At 35.9% G+C, this 12,649-nt stretch overlaps 1 protein-coding gene across 2 annotated transcripts; it reads left to right on the top strand.

Annotated features, from left to right (window-relative positions):
* Positions 1 to 5,557: 5,557 nt before the first annotated feature.
* LOC131016481 (pentatricopeptide repeat-containing protein At1g62350) lies at positions 5,558 to 12,649 on the top strand. Of its 2 annotated transcripts, none has more exons than XM_057945189.1 (5): positions 5,558 to 6,301; positions 9,324 to 9,970; positions 11,414 to 11,649; positions 11,825 to 11,936; positions 12,318 to 12,649. In XM_057945189.1, the coding sequence occupies exons 1-2, from the start codon at positions 6,026 to 6,028 to the stop codon at positions 9,741 to 9,743; spliced, it is 696 nt and encodes a 231-aa protein (XP_057801172.1). In that variant the 5' UTR covers positions 5,558 to 6,025; the 3' UTR covers positions 9,744 to 9,970; positions 11,414 to 11,649; positions 11,825 to 11,936; positions 12,318 to 12,649. The 2 variants fall into 2 exon arrangements, with proteins under 2 accessions (XP_057801172.1, XP_057801176.1); XM_057945193.1 differs by having other exon boundaries at positions 9,324 to 10,628.

The following is a 12,649-nucleotide window of genomic DNA, read 5'->3' as shown; positions in this document are numbered from 1 at the left end:
CTCAATAAAAATATGAACATTAAGTAAATATTAATAATAATTAATATAAATAATAAAATATTAAAAATAGAAAAAAAAATCCCCTTAGGCATGTTGATTAATGTTTGGTCATGTTTCGAATTTATATACTCCGTATATTAATTATCATTAATTACATGTAAATATGCTTTTATTTAGGTTTTAAATCAATGAATCCTCATTAAAAATTGATGCACTATTCCAATTTTTTTAATAAAAAAAAGGAATGAAAAATAAGTAAGGAAATCATGAACTCTTTAATTAAGAAAAATTTTAGAATATAAAATAAATCAAAATTAGAATGTATTATCATTATTATTATCATATAATACGATTAATGATTTAAGCCTTCTCCTTAATCCATGGTTCTATGTGGCATCTCCACAATCCTTTACTCTTATTTATCTAAATTCCAAATTTATAAGGTTTTAATTTCATATTTTGTTTCTAACAATAATTAGTATATTATAACAATTCTTAAATCCACAAAATCTAGAATTTACCTTAATTAAATGATTTCGTTAAATCCATATTATTGCTTAAATGAGATGATTTACATTACCTTATAGGTTTGATATATCTGAAAGCATAAAATGGATAAAAAAACAATCTAATATACTTAATACAAAATATTTTAAAAAATTGAGTCAAAAATATTAAACATTATATTATAATTTTTAATTTATCACACAAGTATGAAAACGATTGTCAAATCGCAAATTCCCAATTCCCTACCCCCTCTCTATTTTTTTCTTTTCTTTTCTAATTTCCTTTTCTAAATATTTCAAAAATCGAGCTGCATAACTTGACTGGTCGGTTTCAAAAATAACAAATATATTATTGTAACAACTTGTATTTAATATTTAGATAATTTAGAAATTCAAAAGATTTTGGGTGATTAGCCCATTTCAAATGAGACAGAGTAAAAAAAATTAATTTTTAATCCGATTTAGGATATGTACGTGTATATATATATATATATATATATATATATATATATATATATATATATATATATATATTTCTAAACAAGTTCGAATGTTAATTGATATGCCTATTTGAAATTTTATCCGTTTTTAAAATTAGTTTATTTCATTTATTATTAATATTTATTTTATAATATTCAGATTGTTACTGCGATAAATAATTAATTATTAAATTTAAACAAATTCGGATAATTAACATGTATTATTAAATGAGTTTGAGACGAGAATTAATATTAAAACTACTTTCTTCGGTTGAGTTCGGATGTCATTTAATTTGGTCAAATTATATTATATCCCCTATATATATATATATGTATATCCCCTATATATATATGTATATATGTTAATCTTCTTGAAAGTTGAGACTACGCATAGACATGCATAAACATATTTTTAACATTTTGTTATTTTTCTCATCGTTATTATTTTTTTATGACATTTCAATTTTCGGTATTATGTAGTTATATTTATTTTACATTCAAAATATGTTAATATGATACAATGTCACTATTATATATTATAGAGGTAATATATAAAAGTGGCCACTTTGATATTGTAAAATTAAATTTTAGCCTATGAAATTAAAAGATTAAAAAATGGCCAGTTTTTGTGTAAAAGTACAAAATTACCCCTAACAATAAAAAATTAAAAAGTAGCCATTTTTCTCACCCTCTCTCTTCACTCTCTATTGTGCACTCATTTTCTCTCTCTTCTCTCTCTCTTCTCTCCCTCTCCCTCTCGTCCTCGCCGCCGGCCACCGCCGCACAGCGAACCACCACCACCGCGACGCACAGCGGCAGCGGATCTCTGGAGGCGGTGGAGGATTTCGACGATTTTTCTGTCCCTTTCTCTTCTCTCCCTCTCGTCCTCGCCGCCGCTCCACAGTCGCCGGCCACCGCCTCCGCCTCCGCCACACAGCGAACCACCACCACCGCGACGCACAGCGGCAGCGGATCTGTGGAGGCGGTGGTGGATTTCGACGATCTCTCTCTCTCTAGGGTTTCGTTTGGTCCTCTTCCTCTCTAAGAGATCGTTTCTTCTTCACCGAAGAATTTTCCAGCGTCCGAGGAGGATTGAAGAATTTCCAGCGTTCGACAAATGTGTTCAAAGCTGTAAATAGGCACATCATTGAAGAATTTCGATCTACTTTTCCTTCACAATTTTTGTCGAGATTTTTGTTTTTAGCTTGATGAATGAGAAATAGATGTGAAAAAACAGAGGAAATTTATTTCACTGATGTATAGTCGATTGATGGTAGATTGAGTTGTTGTATTTTGGTGTTGTACACCAATTTGATTGAGTTGTATAATTATTTTTTTAATGTTCTTAAATTCACAACCAAATTTATGAATTCACAATTTAATGTTCTTGAATTCACGACCACATTTATGAATTCACAACTAGATTTAAGAATTCACAACTAGATTTAAGAATTCACAACCAGGTCGATGAATTCACAACTTAATGTTCTTGAATTCACAACTAGCTCGATGAATTCACAACTTAATATTCTTGAATTTACAACCAAATCTATAAATTCACAATCAAAATAAATTACAGTTTTAATTGTGAATTCAAACTTTAAAAACTCAAATTCACAGCTACTTGAATTCACAACCAAAATAAATTATAGTTGTGAATTAAATTCTGATTGTGAATTTTACTGGTTGTGAGTTCCCAACCAAAAAATTCTTGCTATGTATTAAATTTTGGTTGTAAATACACAACCAAAAAATTCTTGTTGTGAATTCGACTGTTTAGGGTTTAGGGTTTAGGGTTTAGATTGGGTTTAGGATTTAGGGTTTAGGTTTTAGGGTTTAGAGTTTAGGGTTTAGTTTTTAGGGTTTAGGGTTCAGTTCAGTTTCAGTTCAGTTGTGAATTCACAACTAGGGTTTAGGTTTAGGGTTTAGGGTTTAGTGTTTCAGTTCAGTTCAGTTGTGAATTCACAATCGTAACAATTCACAACTAGGGTTTAGGTTTTAGGGTTTAGGGTTTAGTTTTTAGGGTTTAGGGTTCAGTTCAGTTTCAGTTTCAGTTTAGTTCAGTTTCAGTTTCAGTTTCAGTTTCAGTTTCAGTTTCAGTTTCAGTTTCAGTTCAGTTGTGAATTCACAACTAGGGTTTAGGTTTAGGGTTTAGTGTTTCAGTTCAGTTCAGTTGTGAATTCACAATCGTAACAATTCACAACTAGGGTTTAGGTTTAAGGTTTAGATTGGGTTTAGGGTTTAGGTTTTAGAGTTTAGGGTTTAGTTTTTAGGGTTTAGGGTTCAGTTTAGTTCAGTTCAGTTTCAGTTTCAGTTCAGTTGTGAGTTCACAACTAGGGTTTAGGTTTAGGGTTTAGGGTTTCAGTTCAGTTGTGAATTTAATGTTTCAGTTCAATTCAGTTCAGTTTCAATTAAGTTTCAGTTCAGTTGTGAATTTAGTGTTTCAGTTCAGTTGTGAATTCACAGTCGTAACAATTCACAACTAGGGTTTGGTTGGGTTTAGGTTTAGGGTTTCAGTTTAGTTGTGAATTTAATGTTTATGTTCAGTTTAGTTTCAGTTCAGTTGTGAATTTAGTGTTTCAGTTCAGTTGTGAATTCACAGTCGTAACAATTCACAACTAGGGTTTGGTTTAGGGTTTCAGTTTAGTTGTGAATTTAATGTTTATGTTCAGTTTAGTTTCAGTTCAGTTCAGTTCAGTTGTGAATTTAGTGTTTCAGTTCAATTGTGAATTCACAATCGTAACAATTCACAACTAGAGTTTAGGTTTAGGGTTTAGGGTTTAGGGTTTAGGGTTTAGGGTTTAGGGTTTAGGGTTTCAGTTTAGTTGTGAATTTAATGTTTCAGTTCAGTTGTGAATTTAATGTTTCAGTTCAGTTTAGTTTCATTTCAATTCAGTTGTGAATTTAGTGTTTCAGTTCAGTTGTGAATTCACAATCGTAATAATTCACAACTAGATTTAAGAATTCACAACTTAATGTTCTTGAATTCACAACTAGCTCGATGAATTCACAACTTAATATTCTTGAATTTACAACCAAATCTATAAATTCACAATCAAAATAAATTACAGTTTTAATTAGGGGTGTCGATCGGTTCGGGTTCGGTTACCCGTACCCGAAATTTCGGTTACCCGAACCCGAAATTGTCAAATTTCAATAACCAGTTTAGGAGTTCGGTTACCCAATACCCGCTTCGGTTAACCAATTGGGTTATTTGGGTATCCGAAATACCCATTTAATCTGAAGTGTTCAGCAAAGGGAAGCATTAATCTGAAGTGTTCATCAATTTAGTCAAAAGCAGTTCTGATAAGCAATTCAGCAATTTATCTCCATCTGAAAAATGTTCAAAAGAATCACAAGATTTGCAGTACAAGAAGCGTGGAAGCGTGGCAATAATCGAAAAGGCTATAACATATCTACAGACTACAGGAAGCGTGGAAGCATTAATCTGAACAGGAAGCATTACAGGAAGCGTGGGAAAGCGGCGTGGACTTACCGGGGCGGCGAACGAACAACGAAGTGGCCGGCAGCGTGGCGGAGCTGCGTCGCGGAGCAGCCTGGAGTCCTGGACTGATTCAGAATCGAAGGGCAGGGCGGCGTTGACTGATGCAGCGTGGCGAAGCGGCGTCGACTGATGCAGCGTGGCGAAGGGCAGGGCGGCGTCTCACGGAGGCGGCGGACGGCGTTGGACGGTCGGACGGAGAGGGGAGGGCGACGGGATTTGGGAAGAGGAAGAGGGGCAGACTGACGGGAGGAGGGAGGCGCTGCTGGAACTAGGGTTCTTTCTTAATTTCTATTTTTCTACTAATTAATAATTAAAATATTATATATAATATATATATATATTAAATAATTAATTAAAAAATTTCGGTTATTCGGTTAACCCGAATCGGTTATCGGGTTAACCGATAACCGAAAATTTTGTAAAATCAATAACCGAAACCGACCCAATACCCGAAAATTTTGGTTATTGGATACCCAAACCCGAGAATTTCGGTTCGGTTAATTGGATACCCAAAACCCGATACCCAATTAGACAGCCGTAGTTTTAATTGTGAATTCAAACTTTAAAAACTCAAATTCACAACTACTTGAATTAACAACCAAAATAAATTCTAGTTGTGAATTAAATTCAGGTTGTGAATTCGACTGATTGTAAATTCACAACCAACATAAATCTGGTTGTGAATTAAATTTTGGTTGTGAATTCGTTTGTTGTGAATTCACAACCAAAAAATTCTAGTTGTGAATTAATTTTTGGTTGTGAATTCGACTGGTTGTGAATTAAATTTTGGCTGTGAATTCGACTAGTTGTGAATTCACAAACAAAAAATTCTGATTGTGAATTTGACTGGTTGTGAATTCTCAATTCACACTGGTTGTGAATTGCAGGATTTTTTAAAGGGGTGATGTAAAGTGACCATTTTTTTAATTTTTAATGTGGAAGGGTATTTTGGTAACAGTGGTCATTTTTTAATATTTTTATTTTAGTGGACAATTTTTAATTTTACAATATGAAAGTGGCCATTTTAAAAATCTACTCTATATTATATGCACATTTCACACGAGTCTAAAATCGCCGGTCGCGAGGGAGGTACACTAGTATATTATTATTCGCTCGATTGGATTACACACCCTTATTTCCCAGAATCCCAGTGTACTTCCAAATCAGAGAACCCTTCTCATCCGATGTTCCGCCTTCCTCCCTGCGCCACCGCCGCCGCCTCCACTACTTTTCCTGACTCCTCCGCCGTCCTACTCCGCAAAGATCGGAAACCCTCATACTCTATCTGAAAACCGCCGCCCCACCCGCAGAAGCCCCCTCCCTCCAGTCTCCCCAGCGCCGCCGCCACAGCGGCTCCCCCCTTCTCCAAGAAATATCAACGCCCCCCTGCCCCCAAATTTCCCCAGCGCCGCTCTCCTCCCCGAATTAGTGTTAAACAAAATCCAGAATTTCATTCACCCTTTTTAGTTTTAGATATAAAAAAAACAGAAGCAGAATTCGAAAATTTTCGGCGGAAATAGTAGGAGCCCGAGAGAATGTGGCGTCTAGGGCGGAATCTACTACGGCACCAGCTGCATGTAAGGTACGCAGCGAGCGGGGCGGCATCCAGCCCGAGCCTGTCGATATGGCGGCGGAGGAAGGAGATGGGGAAGGAGGGATTGATGGTGGCGAAGGAGCTCAAGCGCCTCCAGTGCCACCCGGGGCGGTTCGACCGCTTCATGAAGGCTCATGTTTCCCGCCTCCTCAAGTCCGACCTCGTTGCGGTGCTTGCCGAGTTTCAGCGCCAAAACCTCGTTTCCCTCTCGATGAAGGTTTCAAAAAGTTTTTTCTCTCTTTCTTCGTCGATTTGAGTTAACTAATTGAAAGTTCCTCTTGGGTGATTGGTTTTACGACTGCTTTATTTTATCATTTCACTTTATTGAATAGATAAAAATAGTAGTATAAGCTAATCCCATTGTTTACTAAGATGGATTGGAATTTTGGGATATCCAATGCCCTTGATAATTTCTATCATTGGAGCTAGTTTTGTTTGATTCATATCCCATATTCAATGGTGATATTGGAGATATCCTAGTAGGGGGTTTACTTTTGAGGATTGGTCTAAATAGATAAAAATACTATTGGCTAATCCATTGTTTACTAAGATGGATTGGAACTTTGAGATATCCAAGGCCCTTCAAAATTTTTATCCTTTGAGCTAATTTTGCTTGATTCACATTCATTGAAAGGGTGAGATTGGAGAACTCCTAGTAATGGGGATTAAAATTCCCAGTTCCCAGTCATGTGTATCTTATCGATTATGAAAAGTAAACGCTCCTAATTAGATTCTTGGTTTAATGATTTACGTTTGATGGATACATTATCTGTTTTCTGTGTGGTTTATCTGGTGCATTTTTATTATTCGCATTGGGATCACGTATGTGTTATTAGTTCTCTGTGACATTATATTATAGGGAGCAACATCTTGTAAAGGAGGTACATTGTGATAACTGATAAGTGCTGCATAATGTGATAATGATAACCGACTGTTCATACTGTTACTTGTGGTCTAGTAGTGATAAGCCTCTCAAGCAATTTTCAGTGGCCAAAAAACCTTGCACTAGAGAGCAACCTTTTAAAAAAAAGAAAAAAAAATGGAAAAAGTTTGAGGCAAATCTCTGAGGTTCTTGAAAATATGTAGTGCTAAGTTTGAAAGGTCTTAAAGAAGATAGCAAATTTTCAGATTACACAAAGTACAGGTATATATGATTGAAAATGATTGTACTCTTCCTCTCCAGAAGAATCTATAGATTGAGTTTGTCTTGCCTTTAAGAACAGAAATATTAAACTTATTATTCCAAAAAAATAAGATCTAATGCTCAAAAGATTCAGATGAATAACTCAATAACGTCAAAAAGTAAAATCACATTAAGCAACAACCTAACCCCTTCCTACTAGAAAGTGGATTATCTACTGCTGAATTATTAGATTAGTAAATAGTATGTGAAGTTCATGTACAAAACTTTAACTGTTGTAGAAATGGAGTATTAAGGTACTCTATTTATTTGCTAGAAACAGCCTCATCCCCGTTCATCAACAGGATGCACTCTCCAAGATTTCTAAATTAATAATTTTATTGACTGCTGTAAAAGGTGAAATCTGCATATCCAAGGAGAAGCATATATTGATTTATGAAAGGAAACCCCCAATAATCTTCAGAGATAACGGACAAGAAACACATACTAATCAACCAATGGTGCCTGCTTCCTTCAATGGTGAGGGAAGGTCCGGAAGGATAACAGTTAGAGATGACTCCAAATAAAGTAATAAGCTAACTTGTGTATGTCTGAGGGTGGGTGCTAATATTGATAATCATATCAGCATACTAGCAAGAACCAACTAACATAAAAGATACCAAATGCGTGGCTCATATAGCTTATGATTAAAGAACGAACATCAGATAGGATCGACATCGTTTAACCAAAATTCAGGAGGTGATGAGATGGGAATTTGATAGGTCAGCATATGCTATAAGTATCATTTCAATTCATGCACATTTAGTTGTTTAATAGAACTAGTTTTATAAAATTTCTACTATCACTATGTTTAACTCCACTTTCCAGCTCCCAATAACTTAGCTTGATCCTCTCTGATGCTTGATGGTATAGACATTATGGTTCTCCTCACCCACCATCAGCAACCATGGGAAAGAGAAAAAAAAACTCACAATTTTCTTTCCCTAAAACATTGACTTCTTTGCACTACCAATGTTGGTATTGGTAATTTTCAGAACGGCCTTCTCACCTGATAGTTCTGGTCCAGGAAAAGATTGATGTAGTTTTTGATTCATAGATGACAACATTTCTCCTACACATTGCTGAGACTTCTTTGCAGGTTTTTCAGTAGAGGCATCTGTCGTATTCCCATGCATGTTTAACCAGTCTACTTGTTCTTTTTACTGAAAGTCCTAGAGTCTCTATTGGATCTAGTGTCCAATTCAACATCTAGCTTTGTTCCCATAATATTTATTGTGCATGGGAGTCTCAATATTTGAATCATCTTTGCCTACAATCTAGTATTGGCAAATACACCAGAAGCAACTTCAGTAATCAGTAGATAGTTCTGGAGAAGCTCCCAAGCACTGAAACAACATGAACCCAAAACAATGATACACCAGAGAATTGGAACTAAGTTTGCAAGGCCAGTATTATGGGAAAAATATCAAATGTGTTTCTGGTGCAACTGTGCAAGAAAAAGGATCATATCTATATATCAACTAGTCTAACTTTGTCACAAATGACAACCAAATGTTCGTGCTGTTACTTGTGGTCTAGTGAGAGATGTGGTCAAATGAGAGTCCAAAAGACTCTGTTTCATGATGTCTCTTGAACGATTGTGGCATTGTGGTGGAATTAATATTATGAGTCTATGCTGCAGAAAATTAGAATATTGGCTTACATGTATCTGGAAGACTGCAACAATGAAATTAGATGTTATACTTATATGGATTTGGTAACCTGGTTCTTATTAATTTCACCTTGGCAATCTATGTTATGTGAGCAATGATGGATAAATTCATTTTAGTTTTCTTTGCCAAGAAAGGTAGCTTTGTTGCTCTGGAAATAAATGATTTTGATGGGTCATGGGATTATGGGTGACCAAGATTTGTGATGACATTCTTTGAGATCTTTATGTGGGTTTTCTGAATTTTATTCCAATATCTGGGGTTGTCAAATTCGTCATTTGTTTATATGATTTCCTTTCATTAAGAAAGAAAGAAAACCCCCTTTAGATGATGTACTATGCAATCAGTGCCTAGAGTAACATTACTGATCACTTTGTTTTCTATGACAGCTGTATGATGTGGTGCGGAAGGAAATATGGTATCGGCCTGATATGTTTTTCTATCGCGATATGCTAATGATGCTTGCCAGAAACAAAAAGGTTGATGAAGCTAGGATGGTTTGGAATGATTTGAAGGGGGAGGAAGTTCATTTTGATCAGCATACCTTTGGAGATCTTGTCAGAGCCTTTTTGGACAATGGATTGCCAGATGAAGCAATGTGGATATACAATGAAATGAGAAGTTCACCTGACCGCCCACTGTCGTTGCCTTATCGAGTCATATTAAAAGGGCTAATCTCGTACCCTGAATTGAGGGAGAAGGTGAAGGATGACTTTGCGGACCTCTTCCCTGACATGATTGTTTATGATCCTCCAGAGGACCTTTTCAGTGATGATGGCCATTCAGTAACGGAGTGCGAAGAGGATTAGAATGTATCGCTGGCATACTGTCGTGCACATGAACATGCAATGGTGATTAGCTGACTGAGTTAGTTACAGAATCAAGGTGAAGCTTCAATGGTTCTGCAGAGTTGCTGAGGGTACTGTCACGTTGGAGTTTGGTGATCCATTGAATTCTTAGGGGAAACTTGTATTATAATTGGCACACATGAAGCTATTCATCATAAAAGGAATCACGAAGATTATTGGAATTTCAAGTATGTTCCATGCCTTTGTAGCTTTATATTTAACTCCTCCTCGCGTTACTTCTTTTTTTGTATTTGACCTTTCCAGTTAAGAGGATATGATAGAATGAAGGGATTGAGAAAACAAGAAATCAATTGCGATAAATAATGAACTATGAAAACAGAAAGAAACCATCCTCAAACGAGACCAATCCTCAAATGACTCCTACAGTAGAAGCTGTCCCAAAACTAACGTAATATTTGAATGAATAAATCCTAGCTGACAAATAACTATTTAAAGACCTAAAGAAATAAAAGATGCTACATCTAATAATAAACTGTATCAGGATACTAGTGAACTAACCCCTTAGGGCCTGTTTGGTATGGCTTATAAGGCCCAGATAGACCTTATTGCACTGTTTGGTAGCCTAGATTATAAAATTGGAAGGCCCGTGTGTTGAGCTCGGCCCGGCAGAAAAATACTGTTCACCTTCAGGAAACGTATCCTCCGTCCACCCTCAGATACGTTTTCTTTGTTGAACAGTAATCCCTATTATTTTGATGGATACCAAATTTACCCTAAAAAAGAAGCAATATCTAGCGACAACGCCAAGAACACCTCTGTGTTGATTGATTGTTCTGTAGGCATCGCAATCTCAACGCAGCGATTCATGCTTCCATATTGCACCAAGTTAGGGATTTTTCAAGCAATTTTTGTTGTTTATTCTCTCCGAATGTTATGTAATCATGATTCTCTTTCTTTCTGAATACTTTGTCCATGGGCCTGAGAGGATTGAATTCAAGATGGGCATCCCATCCTAGATTTTCTGTGATGTTTGATTATTGTTCAGATTTTTTTTCATTAGCTGATTTGAAGTCCACTTGGTATATTGTGAATGAAGTTGGTCTTGGTGATAGCTGAAGTGAAAAGGACAAGTCCTTTTGAATTCTTAACATTCTTCTATTTCGTTATTTTTTTTTTGGTTTTTGATAAATTTACAATATATTAAATAAAGAAATTAAAAGGCCGCACCATTGGGAATGAAGTTGGTCTTGGTGATAGCTGAAGTGAAAAGGACAAGTCCTTTTGAATTCTTAACATTCTTCTATTTGGTTTTTTTTTTTTTTTGATAAATTTACAATATATTAAATAAAGAAATTAAAAGGCCGCACCACAGGGACTCGAACCCAAGACCTTTGGCCTTAGGCATTAATCCCTTACCGCTTGGCCAACACAAGCACACCGTTATTTTCTTTTCTGAATTTATTTTTGAACTGAGCTGCCAAGAGAGATATTGGTTATGATGCTTCCATGGTGACAATAATTATAGTGTTCTCTCTGTGGTCTTAGTGATATCTGAAGTGAAAAGGACTAGCCGTTTTGAATTAGTCTCTTGAAGCAAGTTATAGATTGAAGCAAGTTATAGATTTTGTGCTGCCCATTTGACGCTCAGCATGTTCATGATGTATCTACAGGTTTTCAGAAGTCCATAAAATTGGACCGGGAGAAAAGGTCTGCCATTTGCATGCGGACTGCAAGAGGGCTTGCATATCTTCATGAAGAACTTGTGCCTCACATTGTGCATAACATCAAAGCTAGTAACATTTTTCTGGACGAGAACTTCCAACAAAAGATTGAAGACTTTGGATTAGCTAAGCTTTTTCCTCATAATATTACTCATATCAGCACAAGAATTGCAGGAACAGCACATGTATAATTTTATTTTTCTGATTCTGCTTGCATTTTCAAAAGTTCCATATTTCAACCTTTGGTAGATTAGATTCTTTTCAAGCAAATGCTAATAGTCGGAATACCTTCATCAATCTTAAAGTTGACTATATTTTTCAGCAATATTTTCTAAATTCTATGGGGTTTGTTCCTAACAGCGGTTACCTGGCGCCAAAGTATGTCTTAGGTGGACTGGTGCTTGAAGTTGTAAGCAGAAGAAGCAGTGGAAATACTAATTATGGAGGTGGCTAGAAATTGCTAATGGAATGGGTGGGTATCATTTTTCTTATTACTTTGATATCCTGGGGTATAATCATATACATGACTCTACAATGGCAAGTGGTTATGTTCATCCTTTTTGGTCAATATATTTAGATCATTGATTCCTGTCTAATTTATTTATGTGGAACTGTTATACCCTGTATTTACACCCTTCACCCCCAACTCTCCCATTGCCTCCATATGTTGATGGTTGCTGCAATAGTTAGCTTTTGACAGTGGTCTACTGGTCTTGTTACCAAAGTTGACTCAACTTTGGGATATTGATATGCAAAAACCTTGTGGTTCAATTTCTACTTGTTTGATCTATTTTGTGTCTTTGTTTGGTAATCTTAGGCCTCCTTTTGCTGATGTGTAATGGTTGCTTTCTAGGCCCGAAAGCTCTATGAAGGCGGGAAATTGTTGGCTGAAGCACCATCTGATGCACCTTATCTTCCCTCGTTTGCGGAGCACCATCTGTTACATCAGAAGCCTTCGGCAGGGGTGATTGTCGACTCTTTGGCAGGATTAGGAGCAGCAGCATTTTTGGCATTTTGTCTAACGTGTTTTTCTGAATTGTGAACGTTGTTTTACTTGAGGGATATATTTGTCCTTTTAATTTTGTAGGAAGGCTATTTATGTAAATGATATTTTAATCTTGGTTTAAAACTTGTGTACCAAACAAGTAATTTATTTAACCTACATTATGCACCTTATCTACCAAA

This window comes from Salvia miltiorrhiza, chromosome 1 (assembly GCF_028751815.1).
Source record: "Salvia miltiorrhiza cultivar Shanhuang (shh) chromosome 1, IMPLAD_Smil_shh, whole genome shotgun sequence".
In the NCBI taxonomy this organism is placed as follows: domain Eukaryota; kingdom Viridiplantae; phylum Streptophyta; class Magnoliopsida; order Lamiales; family Lamiaceae; genus Salvia; species Salvia miltiorrhiza.
This window is presented reverse-complemented; position numbering and strand designations above follow the sequence as displayed.

Bases quoted from the DNA above. Each gene is read 5' to 3' on its own strand.
- LOC131016481 (XM_057945189.1), top strand. From the start codon at position 6,026: ATGTGGCGTCTAGGGCGGAATCTACTACGGCACCAGCTGCATGTAAGG. The intron at 6,302-9,323 runs GTTTCAAAAAGT...TTTCTATGACAG, and splicing joins TCGTTTCCCTCTCGATGAAG to CTGTATGATGTGGTGCGGAA.